Source organism: Apodemus sylvaticus, chromosome 12, assembly GCF_947179515.1.
Source record: "Apodemus sylvaticus chromosome 12, mApoSyl1.1, whole genome shotgun sequence".
Lineage (NCBI taxonomy): Eukaryota > Metazoa > Chordata > Mammalia > Rodentia > Muridae > Apodemus > Apodemus sylvaticus.
In genome coordinates, this window is record NC_067483.1 from 27730432 (window position 1) to 27749240 (window position 18809).

Here is an 18809-nt window from a genome sequence, read left to right on the forward strand (position 1 = left end):
CATGGCATGCACTTCCTTTGCGCGCGCGTACACACACACACACACACACACACACACACACGACAAGCACACACCAGTAAACAAATGGGATCAAACTTAGGTTGCTGGACTTGAATAGCAAGGGCATTTCCCCCTCCCCCTCCCAGCCATCTCCCGTGGGAGCTATTGATGTTTCTTCTGGGGTATCCAGTGACTTTTCACGTCACTATAGACTAACACATTTTGACATTTTCAAATCGCTCTTTTTAAAATATAGCATTTTAGGCAAAAGAGACAGCTCATCCAATCAGGGCACTTGCTACCAAGTCTGAGGATCATGGCGGATGGAGAAAACTGGGTCCCTCGGGCAACCTCCCCTCTCCACACATGTGTGTGCTACCTCCCCATCTCCACACATGTGTGTGCTACCTCCCCATCTCCACACATGTGTGTGCTACCTCCCCATCTCAATACATGTGTGTGCTACCTCCCCATCTCCACACATGTGTGTGCTACCTCCCCATCTCTACACATGTGTGTGCTACCTCCCCATCTCCACACATGTGTGTGCTACCTCCCCTCTCCACACATGTGTGTGCTACCTCCCCATCTCAATACATGTGTGTGCTGCCTCCCCATCTCCACACATGTGTGTGCTACCTCCTCATCTCTACACATGTGTGTGCTACCTCCCCATCTCCACACATGTGTGTGCTACCTCCCCATCTCCACACATGTGTGTGCTACTTCCCCATCTCCATACATGTGTGTGCTACCTCCCCATCTCCATACATGTATGTGCTACCTCCCCATCTCTACACATGTGTGTGCTACCTCCCCATCTCCACACGTGTGTGTGCTGCCTCCCCGTCTCTACACATGTGTGTGCTACCTCCCCATCTCTACACATGTGTGTGCTACCTCCCCATCTCCACACGTGTGTGTGCTGCCTCCCCATCTCTACACATGTGTGTGCTACCTCCCCATCTCCACACGTGTGTGTGCTGCCTCCCCATCTCCACACATGTGTGCGCATGCACACACAAAAGGAGTAGATAACAGTTGTGAGGTAAAATGATCATCCCAGCCTGGCGCTTTACTTCCGGGCCTTGTGTTTATGTCCTCACGGGCCTTATTTCTGGAAGGCATTCTCCTCACGGTCTGGAAGGCCCCACTCCTGACCTTTCGAGGGCTGCATGCTGGCACCTGGTTGGAGAGGCCTTTGTCTCAGCAGATAATTAGAGCTGGGACGGGGCCAAGGGCACACACGAGAAATGCAGAGGAAAGAACCGTCCGTCAGGAGAACTCCAATGCCGAGGCAGCTCAGTGTAATTTGCAGACGGTACCCCCTGCCCCTCCCCACACACACAATGATTTTTGTTTTACACTTTGTTTCCATAAAATACACGATTATATTTTATTTTTTCAATATCATACATGTCTATGATGTATCTTGGTTATTTTTACCCCAGTACCATCTCTCCCATTCCCACCGAGCCCTTCTTCCCAACAAATTCTCCTGATTTTGTATCTTTTGTGTTTTGCTTCTGCTGCTGCTGCTAGTGGTGTTGGTGGTGATGATAGTGGTGCTGGTGGTGCTGGTGCTGGTGTGTGTGTGTGTGTGTGTGTGTGTGTGTGTGTGTGTATGTGTGTGTCTCCCAGTGAGTTTAACTAAGGCTACCTGGATACGCCCAGGTGAGGACCATCTACTGTAGCACGGGCAGAACTTACTAATTGCTCCACAATAGAGCATGTGCTCCTCCCTCCCCGGCAGCCAGCAACTGTCTGTAGCTCCTCAGGTCACCAGGTGACCTCATGTCCTCCTCCCCTCCTCCCCAGGGATGGAAACTTGGCCAGCCTGATCTTATAAGTGTCTTATGCAGGTAACCACAGCCATCCATGAGGTAGGTCATCACTGTGGTGCATATGTTCTGTCTGGGAGACAGTGTCTCAGAGCACCGCTTCAGTACACCACAGAGGACGTGCCGACCAGTTCACGTGACAGTGTGAACTGACTGGAAAAGAGTGCCTCTTCGGTTCTGCCACCCACGGGCCTGGCCACAGAGTCACAGCACCGCTGCTGCTAGAGCCCGTGAGGGTTGTCCTTATGTTGTCCGTTCCCTTCTGGGCTTCCTGGGACCTCAGCCTTTGTCCTGACCCTTGGAGGCCTGTGCTTGCCTTCTTCCCTCTCAAGGTCTTCGCTTGCAGGCCTGGCCGACTGTTTTAGTCACACGGCCTCTTCCCATATTTCTATATTAAATCCTGAGAGACATTCATCCTGGTGTGACAGGCTCCGGTCATTTATTTTCCTCTCACTGAATTCCTTGTGTCCAAGTTGGGATCTGTGATTGGCAGTGCCTCTGGAGACCGGAGATGGTGATTTCCCACAGGAACAGGCTGGTCTCATTAAATTAGCACCTAGAGGCCTTAAGGACATTTATATACTAAATCTGATAGGGTGGACCCAGAAGAAAAAATTAATACTTCATGTGCCTACTTGGGGCTCTGTCTTCACGTTACGTAACTGCCCTGGTTTTATGACTTGCCACTGTTTCTAGGTTATGAGTAAAGGCTTCTAACAATAGTTGTAAAGACAACTGGGGGCTTTGGAAATAGCGCCGTCGCACAGGCTTAAGGACCTGAGTTCAGTCCCTAAAACTCACATAAACGTAAGTGTAGGTATGGTGGGCACATTTGTAATCTCAGTGCTGGAGAAGAAAGACTAGAGGATCCCTGGGGCTTGCTGGCAAAACAGACTTCCGTAATCAGTGAGCCAAGGTAACAAGTGAACAGCTCCTGATTGACATTCAGAGCTGGTCTGTGACTGCTGCTCACATGCATACATGTCTACACATACACACACACACACACACACACATTAAAAAGAAGCAGAATGTGGTTTGGGAGTTCTGTTCCCGGGATCAGGGAGAGTGGATGGTCATGTCTGTGAGGAGTACCTCAGAAGGTCACGTGCACACTACTGTATGTCCAGAGAACAGCAGACAACACAGTGGGAGACAGTGACATCCTCCCGTAGACGAACCGTAGGCACTTCTGTGTAAGGTGCGCCGTCACATGCATGTGACATGAGTGTGTTTCAGGGTTAGCTTCTCTTGTCTTGTTCCTGTTGGCTTCGGTGCTTTGACTTCTCAGTGTGCTTGTCAGGAGTTTAAACTGCATTTACCTGCTAGGAGTGGGGGCACGCGCCACGGTGTGCACACATGGGTGACTCACATGGAGGGCGGTAGGACAGCTTACCGAAGTCTCGTCTCTCCTTCCATCGTGTGGGCCAGAGGGATCAAACTCAGCTTGTCAGGCTTGGTGACAGGCGCCTTTACCTGCTTAGCTCCCTGTCCAGCCTGCTCGTGGGTTTTGACTGTGGATTCACCATATTTCACTACAAGCTTTCTGTGGAAGTTCTTGGTGGCAGAAGGTTTCGGCTCTGCTCTTCCTGGGAGGACCTCGTCCTGTTTCTTGGGCACTGGGGATAGCTCTGCACTAGTCCTTCTTAGAGTCCTGACTGGCAGGTGTTTTCTGTTGGGTTTTGGGTTTTGAGACAGTCTCATGGAGCACAGTCTGGCTTCAACTCAGTCTGTATGTGAGGACGATTTGAATTCCTGATCTTCCTGCAGGTGTGCACCACCACACTTGACTCCTGGTTGCAGTTTATAGGTATGCAGGGAGCACTGTGGACTTAGATGGCAGAGCTCCAAGACGCTAGCCAAATTTTATTGTGTACTGTTTCCTTTTACACTAAAGCCAAGGCTAATGTTGAGCCTTCATTGATCAACTGTAAAATCAAAACTAGACATTACAAGGTTTTGGAAAATACCCTCGGGGACATAAACCGTCTTCAGTGAGGGCACGTGCCTTCTGTAGTCCCACATTCACTTACAATTTGGCCTCTCAGAATTCTGCCGCATTCTTCCTAGCTCATAGCTTTGTTTTAGGAGGAACCCTGAGCTGTGGTTTGTTGTCTGTTTGCTTGGTTTCAATTGGAGGCTTATAAGCTGCTGGACACTGAAGTTCCATTGATGACTGTGGAGCGCTTCGACCCCGTGTCAGGTGGGCTACAGGGGCCCCCTTTCTCATCCTAGAGATTAGATTGTGGCAGGAAGGACCAACGGGGAGGGTGTTTCTAAACTGGAAGAAAGAAGTGGGGACGTAGCTCAGTGGTAGAGCACTTTGCTTACACTGGGTTAGATCTCTAGTGCTGAGAAATGGGAGACAGGGATGCGGGTTAACACATAGGTAACCTTCAGGGGCGCGTTCGATTCTGAAAGGATACTATCGTAGGGAAAGTAATCACTTCTGATTTCTCTTGGGTGTTTAATATTTTGAACTAGACTGATGCCATCAAATGACATTTAAAGCCGTCTCCCCTAAGAACAGGTGTCATTTCTGTCTGTCATATTAGAAAACATGAGCTCCGCAGCCGCGTCTGTTAATCCACACTGTGGTTTTACAGTCACGTTCTTAATCTGCAATTGTTGAACAAAACGAGATCAGCATATTAACCCTTGCTCCTGGTGGGCACGCAGGGCGTGCTTGTCAATGGTTGGCCTTTTTAGAACAGATGTTTTATTTTATAAACAAACTGCTAAGATCCCAGGGACTTAAAATGTTCCCATAGAGGTTTGGCTGCCCAGCCCCATCTCCTCTTCCCCATTTTACTGACTTCACACCATGGTTAAAGGTGCATCTTGGTCCCCCCCTCCCCAGCCTGCTCTCCCGCAGTCAGCCAGTGTCCGATGCGCTAGGCTGCTTCAGGCCTGTTTTCTGCCTTCACTCTGGGCTCTCCTGGCTGTTAGGAAGATAATTTGAGAGAAATAAAAATTTAGATTGTATAAAACAAAGTATGTTTGAAAAGCAATCAGACTTGGCTAAGAGCACTCTTCACTATAGCTCTAGAATAAACTCCTTTGTTCAAAGGCTTCCATTCAGACCAGCGGCTTCCTGAAGCATCATTTCACTTGGACTAGAGAAATGTATCAACATGGAGATAGTACTCAGGATCCTGAGGTGGTTAACTTGAATGAATACTTTATAAATGAAACTTTAAGAAACTGCAGGGGCTGGAGGGATGGCTCAGTGGGTAAGGTGCTTACCACACAAGCGTGAAGACCTGAGTCCATTTAAAAAGTGGGATGCAGCCACACCCATCTGTAAACCCATCACGGGAAGATGGAGGCTGTAAGATCCTCGGCGGCTGCTGGGTGACCAACCTAGCTGAATCAGGGGCCTTGCAGTTTCAGTGACAGACCCTGTCACCAAAGAAGAAATAGAGAGTAATTGAGGTTAATTGAGGAAGACTCCCAGAATCAACCCTTGGCTTACACACACACACACACACACACACACACACCCTTGGCTTACACACACACACACACACACACACACACACACGCACGCACGCACGCACACGCGCACACACACCACACAACCACAGGTGCACATATCCACACATGAGAAAGAGGGGGAGGGGAAGGAAGGGAAGAGGGAGAGAGAGATAGAGAAACCAAATAGCTTGACAAATCCTTTTTCTGGATATCAAAATATCTATTGTTCTCCTTTAAGAAAGATTCTTGTAAATAAATATTATTAGAGATATGGTTTGGCATAGCTGAGGGTGAGCTGCATGTACTAGAACAAAGAAATGGAAAAAAGGGGCCGTTTTTCTTCCAGAGACTGACTAGAAAAGCTGTTGATGGGAGAGAGAGGGTTGTGAGTTTGAGACCAGTTACTTGGGTTACACAGTGAGGCACATGCAGATACGCGCACAGACGGACGCACGGACAGACAGATGCGAGCCGGTTGACAGAGCGCTTGCTTTCGCTTGGTCTCCAGCACTGCGTATGCCAAGCATGGTCCTGCACTTCTGTGACCCCAGCACTTGAGAAGTAGAGGCTGGAGGGTATCCTCAGATGCAATGCTAGTTCTAGGGCAGCTTGGGCAAACAGAGCTACACTGTACTGAAGATGGGGGGCGGGCAGGATGGGAAATGAATTATTCCAAACTGCACAGCAGGCTTACGTAATTCTCATAGTGATGTGAAATGTTCTTGGGCTGTGCCTGTGTGTTCCACTTTGGAGGGCAGGGTCAGGGGTTAGGTCGGATTTTAAAATCTCACTTGGAAATGAGGTGCAAACTACAGACAGGGCCAAACTAATAATACTGATGAGGATGGGCCAGTCAAAGCGGCTAAGGTACGGTGAGTTCGTTGTCAGTCCTGCTTTGAAGTGATTTGGACTAGGAGGGTCTTCCCTCCCGCCCTTTGTCTGCCACCATCAAGTAGTTCAGAAAGAATTTGTCCTTCCCCAGGCTATAGGTTGTGCCTTGATGTAGGCAAAATTAATCTCAAAATGTTAACTGCCGTTCCAGAAATCCAGCAAGCTGAGTGTCTTAGTGCAGGTCTTATTACACCATTTAAGCCAATCAATATTCCCCCTCACAGGCGTGCCTGGAGGCTTGCCTGTTCTGGGATTCCTGAGCCCACCAACCTGACAGTGAATGCTAACCATCACACAAGTATGTTAGAGGGCATTTTCTCCAGTGCTGGGCTGTGATCTTAGTTTCCTTTTTGTTGTTGTTATATGTGCATGTACACACATGTATGCAGATGCTCTCCAAGGCCAGAGTCACCAGAACTCCCAAGTAGAGGTTAACAATGGTTGTTAGCTATGCTGGAAACTGAACTCTGGTCCTCGGAAAGCAGTATATGCTGCTGGGCAGTCTACCCAGCCCCAAGGGTTTTCTGTCAGCCTGTAGTATACAGAATGTTAATCTTGGCTCTTCACTGTGGCCATACCCAGCACACTATTCCGAGCTCCGGAGTCATCAAACAGCAAAACAAGTTAAACAAACAAGCAAAAACCCTTCATTGTCTCTTGACAGTGGTGTGGAGTATCAGGGAAAGCCTTACCAAGGTCAGGAGAGCTTATGCCTGTGCAGGCCCTCCTTATTGCCATCTCTCTGTCCCAGGGCTGCACGGCCCAGACTCCCAAGCCCATGGGCACTGAAGGAACATGCAGGGACAGTAAGTTACAGGACAGGCTTGCCACACTTGGACTGGAAGTCACTGACTTCCTTGGCTTTGGGGTTGTCAGGCATTTGACTGGTCAGTAAAGCTATCTAGTATAAGGATTGCTCTTCCATCAAGTAGACCTTTCTGTTTCTTCGCTACAGGATTTCTCCCAGAGTTCTTTTTTAAAAAAGATTTATCAGTGGGTTTTTTGTTTCTTTGTTTGTTTTTGTTTTGTTTTGTTTTTTGCCTACAAGTTACATGTGCCTGGTAGCCATGGAGGGGCCAGAAAAGGGCATTAGATCCCCTGGAACAAGTGTTACAGAGAGTGTGAGGCACCATCTCAGTGCTGAGAACTGAACCAGGGCCCTGTGCAGTGTAGTAAGTGGCCTTAATGGCTGAGCCATCTCCCCAGGGGTATCTGTTAGTTTCCTGTACCACGCTGCTTCCTTCCTTTAAAAAAAAAAAAAGTTACATTTATCTATTTGTGGGACTAGCAGAGGCATGCATGTAAGTCAGAGGACAGTTTTGGGGGTAGGTTCTCCCCCTGCACTATGATAGGCCTGGGCGTTGTTGGCAAGCACCTGGACCACGGAGCCATCCCTCTCCTGTCCTTGCCTCCATCTTTGTATCATTCCTTAAGAGTAGTCAGTACCCGTTAGAAAATGTCAGTCATCCACCCTGTGACACTACCCAGAAATCTCTCCTTTACCTGCCTTCAGTTCTTAAGTCTGTGTGTGATTGGCCTTCTTGTCCCCTCACATGTCTAGATGTAAAAGTCTACCACCTGCCTTCCCTTGGCAGCGAGAGTGGCCTGCAGAGGGGGAGAGATGAGTGGGCGGACCTGCTGTGTATCATGTGTACATACTCAGAAGTTACTGTCACATATGCATGCATGGAAATTACTATCCTGTATACATGCTTGGAAGTTACTGTCACATATACATGCATGGAAATTACTATTATGTGTACATGTTTGGAAGTTACTGTCACGTATACATGCATGGAAATTACTATCATGTATACATGCTCAGAAGTTACTGTCATATATATATGCTTGGAAATGACTAGACTTTGCAACTATATGTTTATAAAACTTTGATGACAGGGAATCAGTTTATAGCTTATTTCATTTTTCATTATACTTATTTGTGTGTGTGTGTGTGTGTGTGTGTGTGTATGTGTGTGTGTGTGTGTGTGTGTGTGTGTGTGTGTGTTTGTACATGTACCACTCCATACATGTGGAGATCAGAGGACAACCCATACCTATAGGAATCTCCTTCTGCCTAAGTTTTGGGCGATCATTAGGTGTGGTGGCAAGTGCTTTTTTTACCCACTCAGCCATCTCTCTAGCTCCATCTTGTACCTCTGCATGATTCCAGATATTCTTGTGAAGAAACTGCTAAGACCCCTGAGTCAAGACCCTCTGTTTCCAGGATGATTACCGTAACGCTAGCTGGGCATCCTGCACCCGTGCTCTCCCCTGCTCCAAAGCACAGTCAGCCTCAGTTTTCATCAGACTTTTCCTGTCTAGATTTTGGCTCTGAGCATTGTAGATACCCTGGCTGGCTGTGACTGGCTGCCCAGAACCGCCTTGCTTACACTGAGTAGGGATAGACAACCTGAATAGAAATAAATGATTTCATTATCTGCTTTGGGTTTTCCTACAGCAGTCCGAGCTGTCTGCTGAAGAAAGCCCAGAAAAATTAGGGACTTCGCAACTGCATCAGCGGAAAGTCATTTCCTTGAATAAACAGATCCTGCAGAAGACCAAGCATCTAGAAGAGGTGAGTATCTTTCTAATTCCACTCGAGGTAATGACCGTCTCCAAGAGGAGAGAAGCCAGTCAGGAGATAATGAATGAGAGCCTGGTGGTAAACTAGTCAAAGAGGCTGTGGAGCAGACATACTACATCAGTCTGTCTAGCTGCATGTTTTTGTAAATAAAGTGCATGTGTGTGATGTGTGTGTGTGGATGTTACAGGTATGAGGGGTACTTGTATACAGGTCTGCATACCTGAGCCTGGTGGGTATGCAGATGCCAGGCCTTCCTTGATCACTATCCATTTCATTTACTCTGAGGCAAGGCCTCTCAGAACCATTTCGACTAGTCTAGCAAGCTGTTGCCAGGGATACCCCTTGTCTCTGCGTCCTAAGCTCTGGATTAAAGGTAAGCTGCCACACTGATATCTAGCTTTTCACATGGGTTCTGGAATCCAGTCTTCAGTTTTCAGGCTTGCGAAGGAGGTGCTTTTCCCCTAAGCTCTCCCCATTCTCATGAATAAAGTTTTATTGGAACAGCTAAGCACTCATGTACTTACCTGTTTTTCTGTGATTGTGTTCAAGCTACTGTAGCAGAGTTGAACCGTGGTACCAGAGACCAGATGGCCCACAAACCTAAAGTACATACTGCCTGGGCCTTTATCGGAAAGGTTTATTAACCCCAGTCACAGAAGAATCAGAGCAGGCAGGGAAGGCGGATTAGCCTCCATTGGCTCTTTTTGCACTTGCAGAGGATGTGTGTTCTAACTCCCAGCACCCACACTTGCCTGCTGCTCACAGCTGGCTGTAACTTCAGGGGCCTGGCCTCCTTTTATTGCCTCTGCAGAAACCTGTGTGTGTGTACAAGCATGCTATTGTGCACGTGCATACACTCAGACATACATGTGGAAATATACAGAGCCGGAATGGTATGTCGTCACTCATGCGTAGTGTTGTGTATGTTAAGTGCTGAGCTAACTATAGCAGTGAGCGAGCAGCGGGTCGGGGCCTTGCCTGCCAGGACCCTGAGGTGGCATGGAGGGAGACCTGCAGTAAATGAAACCTCCAGCACGCTGCCCCTCAGTTACAGTCGAGGTGTCGGCTGGAAGGGGAAGTCTGGGGACCGGGTGATAAATAGAGCTGATTGAGCCAGAGGTGTGGCTGACTGCGTTGGGTGTGAACAGGACAGTCAGGGAAGCTGAATGAAGGCCTGCATGGACGTGTTGGGCCTGGTGGAGATGTGTAAAGCAACGTAAGCAAAGACGGAGGGAGGAAGAGTTGGCCACTTCCTTTCGATGGGTGAGGAGTAGGCAGACTGATGGCAGAAGATCGTCCGGGTCCGTGTGACGGCTGTGGAAGCCACAGGGTGGCGGCTGGGCAGTGCCTGTGAGTACATACGAGACACCGGGACCAGTTTCAGCTCTACATGGGGTGATCCAGGCTTATATAATTTGGGGGACAGGGGTCAGACTCTCCACAATCTAGGCAAAGGTCATTGGCTGAAGGCTTAAAGTACCAAATGCCTCACTCATTACCTTGGGGAAGCTTTTCAGGAATCTCAGGTGCTACCCGAATAAGTTCAGGAGAAATGAAGTCGACCCTGTAATCTTACCCAAGGCTGTAGGTAGAGGTGTGATTTGGGGCTGGGGGGTGTTGAACTCCCCAGACAAGGTCAGAAAGGGAATCCCTGCCAGTGAAGGAGCCCTCCACATCGTACCGAGCTCAGGAGGTTATCTATCTGGACAAGGAGAGACTTTGACCTTAATTAGCAGGGCAACACAGTGGCGTGCTGCTACCTGTCAGTCTACATGGTGTGGGGTGTGACCAGGAGAGTCAAGGAGGCCCTGACTTTAGGAAGCAGGTGCAGTGGATAAGCTGGTGATGGCAGGGACTGGAAAGCCAAGTCACAGTTTCCCATTTAGTTACGAGGCAGGGCACATGTCAGGGAAGTCAGAATGTGGTTTGCACCCAGCTGGAACCAGATGGCTCCTGGGGCTTGAACTCAGATCGTCAGACTTGGTGGCAAGCGCCTTACAGCCTGAGCTGTCTCACCAGCCCCTAGTGATTTTTTTCTTAAGAGAGCTATTGGGGAGGTCATTTATGGTTCTTGGTCATAGGTGGGATTGTTTTGGGGGACCTTCATTCCTTCCTGGAAATCAGACCAATAATGTGAAGGCAAAGAGTGTGACTCAGGGATAGTCTTTAGATGATGATGATGATGATGATGATGATCTTTAGATGATGATGATGATGATGATGATGATATGCTACATGCACACTGGAAGCATGGCTCGGTTGGTGAAGGGCTGCTGTGCAGGCAGCAGGCCCTGAGCTCAGTTCCCTAGGTCCCACGTGGGAAGCCGCACCTTTGCGGTATGCACCCATAACCCTCGTGCCAAGGATATGCTCCTCATTGGTTTGTGGGTGTGGTTTATTTTCTCTTTTCTGCAGTCTAATAGCTCACTGGTAGACTGTGTGTTATGCATGGAACCCTAGGTCAACTCTGGAGCACCAAAATAAGTAAATGTGGATACAAATGCAAGTCCTTCGATTTAAGTTTGTTTGAGCCAATCTGGGTTTCCACTTTGTCATTGTAAAAGAGGAGTCCCATCCAAGTCTGTACTGAGGGGAAGACTCCATTCAAGCAGATGTCCTTTTCCTCTTACTCATAGCTGCAAGCGAATCATGCCAGCCTCCAGGCCAAGTACAGCGACAGGAAGAAGACCCTGACAGAGGTAAGCAGACACGCCCCCCTACACACACACATACACACACACACTGTGACTTCAGGGCCCACAGTCACGGCTCACAGGTCAGATCACAGCAGTGTAGATAAACTGATAGCATGGGCCGTGCACTACTGTGAAACTCCCTGGCCCTGGTGTGGACTTGACTCTGAGGACAGAGCCTGTCAGGGGCACACCAGCAGAGGCAAGCCACCTTCCGCCAGCAGCGCTGCTCAGGCATGACCACGCGGGGCCCTGGCATGATGCAGACCCAATTTTCGTTGCTGTGAATCCTGCCCTTCCAGGACATGGGAGACACATACATGGTGATAGCACATGACACTCGTGGAGACAGCCACCCAGCCACCCAGGGAAGCTGGACACTAGCTGGCTGCGGCATTAGTGGCGTGGGCTACCAGCTCTAGTGTATATATCTGTATCACAAGCCTGCCAGTCGCAACTCCGATTCCCAGATGGAAGGGAATGAGCACGTCTTCCCAGACCTCTGTGGGCAGGCAATCCTTGTATCTAAAGTGTATGTTGCTCTGCAGCTATTTCTTCAGTCAGAATTCATTTATAAATTGATTCACTGTTTTGTTTTGTTTTTAACCAGTGTTCCATTGTTTGAGTCCTCCCAGTTATATGTTCATCTGGTTTAAAGTTTCCTCTCTCTATCTCTTTCTACTACTCTCTACTCTTCACAGGTACTTGGCCTGTGACTAACAAAACCTCCGACAGGAAGCCCCTTGAGGGGGGATTTGGCTCGCAAGTTCGAGGATGTAGTCCACTGTGATAGAGAAGTTGAGCACGCAGGAGCTCAAAGCCGCTGGGCACACCTCATCCAGTCAGGAGGCAGACAGATGGCGCCAGTGCTCAGCTCACAGACTGTCTTTCTACAGTTCAGGACTCCAGCCTTGGGGGTGGTCTAGCCTCCGCCCAGAGGCCGATCTAGCCTGGCTAATCCGTTACAAGTGTGCCCAGAGCTTGTCTCATGGGCCATTCTAGATCCTGTCAAGTTGGCAGTCAGTATTAGCCATCATGGCAGCTTTCCTCCATTGTTTCTGGGGAGGGTGCTGCCTTCTAAGTGGTAACTCAGGTGACGGCAGGAGATATTCAGCGCTGGGAAACTTCCCATTTCTATGCTGTTGCCAGCCATCTGGGGCTCTCAGCTGCTCTCCTCGGTGTAAATGTCTGGCTTCCCTGCTTTGTCGACCCAACCTCGCTCCCCTAATACAGGCCTCAGCCCTACCAGCTGCTCTTCCCACGTCCGCTGACTAGCGCTCTGTAGCTGACTCCCATCTGTTCCCTGGGACTTAGCCAGGTTCCAGCATCATAGCCTGGCTTATGTGGAGACTTGGAGCGAGAGGGTTTAATGAGACACCTGGCCATACTACCTGATCCATTCTCAACTAGGAAGTTTTTAAACTTCTGTTTTGTTTGAATGAGTATCATATTCACATAGTTCAAAACCTCACAAAACACAAAAAGCAAATGCCCGTAACCCACCATCGTCTATTCTGAATCCTTTAAGAACTGTCTTGATTGTTCAGCGATTATATTCTACATATTCTACATGTGCGCATTCCCTCTTTAAAATGTTATATGTGTGTTTATTTATTTATCTACCTGGGGTTGGGCACGAGAGGGCTGTTCAGCGTGCCACAGCACATGTGTAGCGGTCAGAGGTCAGCTGTGGGCGCTGATTCTCTTCCACCATGTGGATTCCAGAGCTGAAGTCAGATTATTAGGCCATCTCCTCAGCCCCCATCCGCACACTGCTTTATATGCGTTAGAGTTCGCCACAGCCGTGATGCTAGACCCTCTTCTCTAGATCACTGTAAACGATCTGCATAAAGACAAACAGATGCAGTGGAGGGAGGGGAGGCACTGCAGAAGGGACTGTGCTCAGAGCCCGACTGCCCGTATCGGTGGCATCTGGGACCCCAGCACTGGCGCTTGAAACTAGGTGCGAGGCTAGCAAACTGTGGCTTTCTACTTCAGTGAGAGACCAGGATTCAAGGTTAAGGTAGAGAAGCAACACTGGAAGAAGACGTCTCTGCATCAGCCTCTGATGCCACATGCACACCTAGCACCGGCCGTGTATCCGTGCACACTCACATACCATACACAAGAGTATGGCTGTGCGTTCCCATCTGCACTTTCTTAGTTAGGGTTTCTGTTGCACTGACAACACTGTGACCAAAAGACAAGTTGGAGAGGAAAGGGTTTGTTGATTTTACATTTCCATATAGCCAGCCATTCATCAGTGAAGGAAACCAGGACAGGAACTCAAACAGGGTAGGGACCTGAAGGGAGGAGCTGATGCAGAGGCCATGGAGGAGGGCCTCTTACTGGAGGGAGGAGCTGATGCTGAGGAGGAGGACCGCTTACAGGAGGGAGGAGCTGATGCTGAGGAGGAGGACCGCTTACAGGAGGGAGGAGCTGATGCTGAGGAGGAGGGCCGCTTACTGGTTTGCTCATCACAGCTTGCCCAGCCCACTTTCTTGTAGAACATCAGCCCAGGGATGGAGCCACTCACAACATGCTGAGTCCTCCCTCATTGATCACCAATTAAGAAAATGCCCTACAGGCCTGCCTACAGCCTGATCTTATGGAGGCATTTTCTCAACTGAGGCTTCTTCCTCTGATGACTCTAGTTTGTGTCAAGTCAACACAAAACCAGCCAGTACACCATTCAAGAGGCTGGCAAGTTTCAGCCCTGCCATGACAGTGGTTTTCTGATAGTTACTTGTCCTCTCTCTCCCCTCCCTCTCTCTCTCACTCTCTCTCTCTCTCTCTCTCTCTCTCTCTCTCTCTGTGTGTGTGTGTGTGTGTGTGTGTGTGTCTATCCCCACCCCCCTTTCCTGCTCCAAGGCCATTTGTTCTCTTCCTCTGTCTGCTGCACTGTGAGGTCATCACCAGTGTTTCCAAGGCCAGAGCAGCATTTAGTGGGTTTTGACTCCGACCTCCCTGGTGCCTCCCCTGTCTATTCCATCTGTCTGGCCGATCTGTTTTCTTCTGTTTTCATCTGTTCCATCTGTATGGTCCATCTAATTTCTCAGTACCCAACCAAGTTCAGTGGGCTCAGTCGTCTACCCAAACTAATCGAGGCAGCCGGGTGGTTCGTGGAGCACACCCTCCTGTTCGCTTTCAAGTCTCTGTAGCCAATGGTGACCCTGCTCTCTCTTGCAGCTGAAGGATCATGGTGAGAAACTAGACAAAGAGCAGGCAGCCCTGGAGAAATTAGAAGCCAAAGCTGACCCGAGGTAAGGGTTTCCACATGTGCCACCATCTTTTTGAGGAAACTGGCTGCAGTGTCTGATGCTTGATTTGCCTGATCAAGGGACAGAATAACCAGAGGTCATGGGCTGGAGCTCCGTTCCGTTCAGTTAATGTCACGTGACCAACAGGGACCAGCAGTCGCTCAGATGCTCACTGAGCTGTTTGGGCTGCACTGAATCACCCACCTCTCTTTCAGTGATCAGAGCAGAACTGTTCTAGTATTCTTATTTTAAAAACAGTGAGACAGGGCTGGGGGCTTAGTAGGCAAGGCGCTTGCTTTTTAAACCTGAATCTAAATTTGATGCCCCAGATCCAACCTGCAAAGGCAGGCATGGTGGTACACCCTAGTGATCCTAGAGCCAGAGAGGCAAAGGCTCTTGGCACTGGCTGGCCAGGGAGGCTAAACTGCTTGGCACGTCTCAAGCCACTGGGAACCCAGGAGGAACAAGCTGCCAAGATGGCTCTGTAGGTAAAGTGCTCACTGGGTATGAAGTCTGATGGGCTGTTCACTCCCTCAAACCTGCGTGGTGAAAGGAGCGAACCCACTCCACACGCTGTCCTCAGACTTCCACACGCTGCACGAGTGCACTCACTCACACAAAATTAACAAGTAGATGGAAAAACAGGTGTTAATTAAAAGAAAATCAGAGGCTTGCACCTGAAGAACAACAGCTGAGATTATCCTCTCCTCTACACACATGCACATGCAGACACCTGCAATTGCATAAACAGGCATGCACACATGCATGCATGTGCACACACATGTGCACACACACACAAATACACATTTTTGGTACCATGTTTACTCTAAGTACTATTAAATAAATAATAAATGAATACCACCAAAGTTCCTTGATATTTCCAGAATTGACATCCTCATTCTAGAATCCTCTGTGTTTGTGTGTGAGTGTGTGTGTGTGTGTGTGTGTGTTGTCTCTTTATGAGCTTGAGGGTCCCAGTGCATAGTCAGAAATGGAAATCATGACCATTTGTGGCACTCCCATTACAGCCTGGGGAAAACAAAGGAAATTAAGAAGGCATTCTTTGTATTCTCACTGTGGCTTCAGCAGTGATTCATAAAGTTACATCATAACAGTCTGCCCTGTGCCCTTGTCTGGTCTCTCCTCAGCATTCTACAGAGCTTGAGAGCACTCGTAGCCATGAATGAAAGTCTGAAAAGCCAGGAGCAGGAGTTTAAAGCGCACTGCCGGGTAAGTGCTGTGTGGTGTTGGTGACAGGAGAATTCTTGGTTCCCCTCCCCTGTGACACGGGGACACACTAGCCAGTGCAGTGTCAAAGGTTGACTTGGGCTCTGGAGGTGACTCTGAGTGAAGTGGTTTCCGTTCTTGCAAGCCTGGGAGAGTTCTTTCCCAAAAAGGGATGAGCTTGCAAGTAGGAGCTTTTGTCTTAGCACAGACTAATGAGAGAAATGTCTGTACCGAATAGTTAAATTGGGCAGGCAAGATGGCTCAGCATGTAATAGTGCTTGCCACCAAGGCTGACAGCCTGAGTTCAGTCTCTGGGATGCACACAATGGAAAGAAAAAACTGAATCCATAGGTTTTCCTCTGACCCCTACACATATGCTAAGGTGTGCAATATGAGCACACACACACACACACACACACACACACATAAATGTAAAATCAAGCTGCTTGTGACTTAAACAGTAACCCTCCAGTTGGTGGCTTCCCTGAGCTTTGTAAAGGTTCGCCTTGCTTTTGTAGGAGGAGATGGCTCGGCTACAACAGGACATTGAGACCCTAAAAGCTGAGAGAGCGCCGGACGAGAAGGTAAAGCCTCCCATTAGCCCTCAGTGCCATCAGCCACTTTCTGGCTGCTGTGTGGAAGGATTGCAGCAGCTCGGTGGCATGACTCATCCTGTGGGGACATGAAGAAACCTCCATTCTCTCCAGAAGAGAGGAAAGTGCCAGGCCTAAGGAAGGGGTTCTAAGTCTGGTAGACTAACACAATATACTTATCGGGGTTAGGTACAGGGGTTTGGTGGCTCACAGGCAACTCCAAAGTGAGTCCCTGTGACTTAAGGACAGCTGTGCCATGGAGAGCCCCCCTTTAGTCAGTGATTGGCCTCATATGTATCTTGGGGAGGGGGAGGGTCTCATGCTCCTTTCCCAGCTACTCTATTTAAAGATGACAACAGCTAAGGCAAGCCTGGAGTAAACAGCTCTCAGCGCCAACCAGCGATCCTTTTCCAAAAAGCACTGCCACTTTACTGGAGCTGTGTCTATAAATGTGTATTCCCAAGGGTTGAAGAGGTGCCTCACTGGGTGGGAGCATGACTGCACAAGCATGAGCACCTGAGTTCAAATCCCCTGCACCTGTGTCAAAAATCAAGCTTGAGGTGCCAGAGAGATGGGCGTCATGATGAGAGCACCTACTGCTTCTCTCTGCTCCCCTTACTGGAAAAAGGTGCTGACCTCATTTCCTCTCTTTCAGACCATCTCCAGTGGAGAGCCACAGGGTGCCCTGACCTCCACGATGACTCACAATGTAAGTATCGCCTCATCCTTGATACTGGCATTGTCCCAAGAGAAAGTGTTAGCCTCGTTTCTGTTCTTACACAGCTTTCCCAGCCTACTGCATAATCTGTGCTGCTGTCTCCTCTGTACAGTCTATGCTGCCTTCTCTGTACAGTCTGTGCTGCCATCTCCTCTGTACAGTCTGTGCTGCCACCTTCTCTGTACAGTCTGTACTGCCATCTCCTCTGTACAGTCTGTACTGCTGTCTCCTCTGTACAGTCTGTTATGCTGTCTCCTCTGTACAGTCTGTACTGCCGTCTCCTCTGTGCAGTCTGTGCTGCTGTCTCTCTGTACACTCTGTGCTGCTGTCTCCTCTGTACAGTCTGTGCTGCCATCTCCTCTGTACAGTCTGTGCTGCCGCCTCCTCTGTACAGTCTGTGCTGCCGCCTCCTCTGTACAGTCTGTGCTGCCGTCTCCTCTGTATAGTCTGTGCTGCTGTCTTCTCTGTATAGTCTGTGCTGCTGTTTCCTCTGAATATTCTATACTGCTGTCTCCTCTGTACAGTCTGTACTGCTGTCTCCTCTGTACAGTCTGTGCTGCTGTCTCCTCTGTACAGTCTGTACTGCTGTCTCCTCTGTACAGTCTATGCTGCTGTCTCCTCTGTACAGTCTGTGCTGCCATCTCCTCTGTATAGTCTGTGCTGCCGCCTCCTCTGTATAGTCTGTGCTGCCGTCTCCTCTGTACAGTCTGTGCTGCCTCCTCCTCTGTACAGTCTATGCTGCCTCCTCCTCTGTACAGTCTGTGCTGCTGTCTCCTCTGTATAGTCTGTGCTGCTGTTTCCTCTGTATATTCTATACTGCTGTCTCCTCTGTACAGTCTGTGCTGCTGTCTCCTCTGTATAGTCTGTGCTGCTGTTTCCTCTGAATATTCTATACTGCTGTCTCCTCTGTACAGTCTGTACTGCTGTCTCCTCTGTACAGTCTGTGCTGCTGTCTCCTCTGTACAGTCTGTGCTGCTGTCTCCTCTGTACAGTCTGTGCTGCTGTATCCTCTGTACAGTCTGTGCTGCTGTCTTTTCTGTACAGTCTGTGCTGCCATGTCCTCTGTACAGTCTATGCTGCCTCCTCCTCTGTACAGTCTGTGCTGCTGTCTCCTCTGTATAGTCTGTGCTGCTGTTTCCTCTGAATATTCTATACTGCTGTCTCCTCTGTACAGTCTGTACTGCTGTCTCCTCTGTACAGTCTGTACTGCTGTCTCCTCTGTACAGTCTGTGCTGCTGTCTCCTCTGTACAGTCTGTGCTGCTGTCTCCTCTGTACAGTCTGTGCTGCTGTCTCCTCTGTACAGTCTATGCTGCCTCCTCCTCTGTACAGTCTGTGCTGCCGTCTCCTCTGTACAGTCTGTACTGCTGTCTCCTCTGTACAGTCTGTGCTGCCGTCTCCTCTGTACAGTCTGTGCTGCCGTCTCCTCTGTGCAGTCTGTGCTGCCGTCTCCTCTGTACAGTCTGTGCTGCTGTCTCCTCTGTACAGTCTGTGCTGCTGTCTCCTCTGTACAGTCTGTACTGC

At 49.2% G+C, this 18809-nt stretch overlaps 1 protein-coding gene across 1 annotated transcript in view; it reads left to right on the forward strand.

The window, feature by feature from the left end:
• The window catches only part of Ccdc93 (coiled-coil domain containing 93), a 73737-nt gene that overhangs the window by 32701 nt on the left and 22227 nt on the right, over nucleotides 1-18809 (forward strand). The window contains exons 12-17 of the mRNA XM_052200003.1: nucleotides 8671-8787; nucleotides 11433-11495; nucleotides 14679-14752; nucleotides 15898-15979; nucleotides 16495-16560; nucleotides 17225-17278. Coding sequence (XP_052055963.1) covers nucleotides 8671-8787; nucleotides 11433-11495; nucleotides 14679-14752; nucleotides 15898-15979; nucleotides 16495-16560; nucleotides 17225-17278 — 456 coding nt within the window. The remainder of the gene's footprint in view (nucleotides 1-8670; nucleotides 8788-11432; nucleotides 11496-14678; nucleotides 14753-15897; nucleotides 15980-16494; nucleotides 16561-17224; nucleotides 17279-18809) is intronic.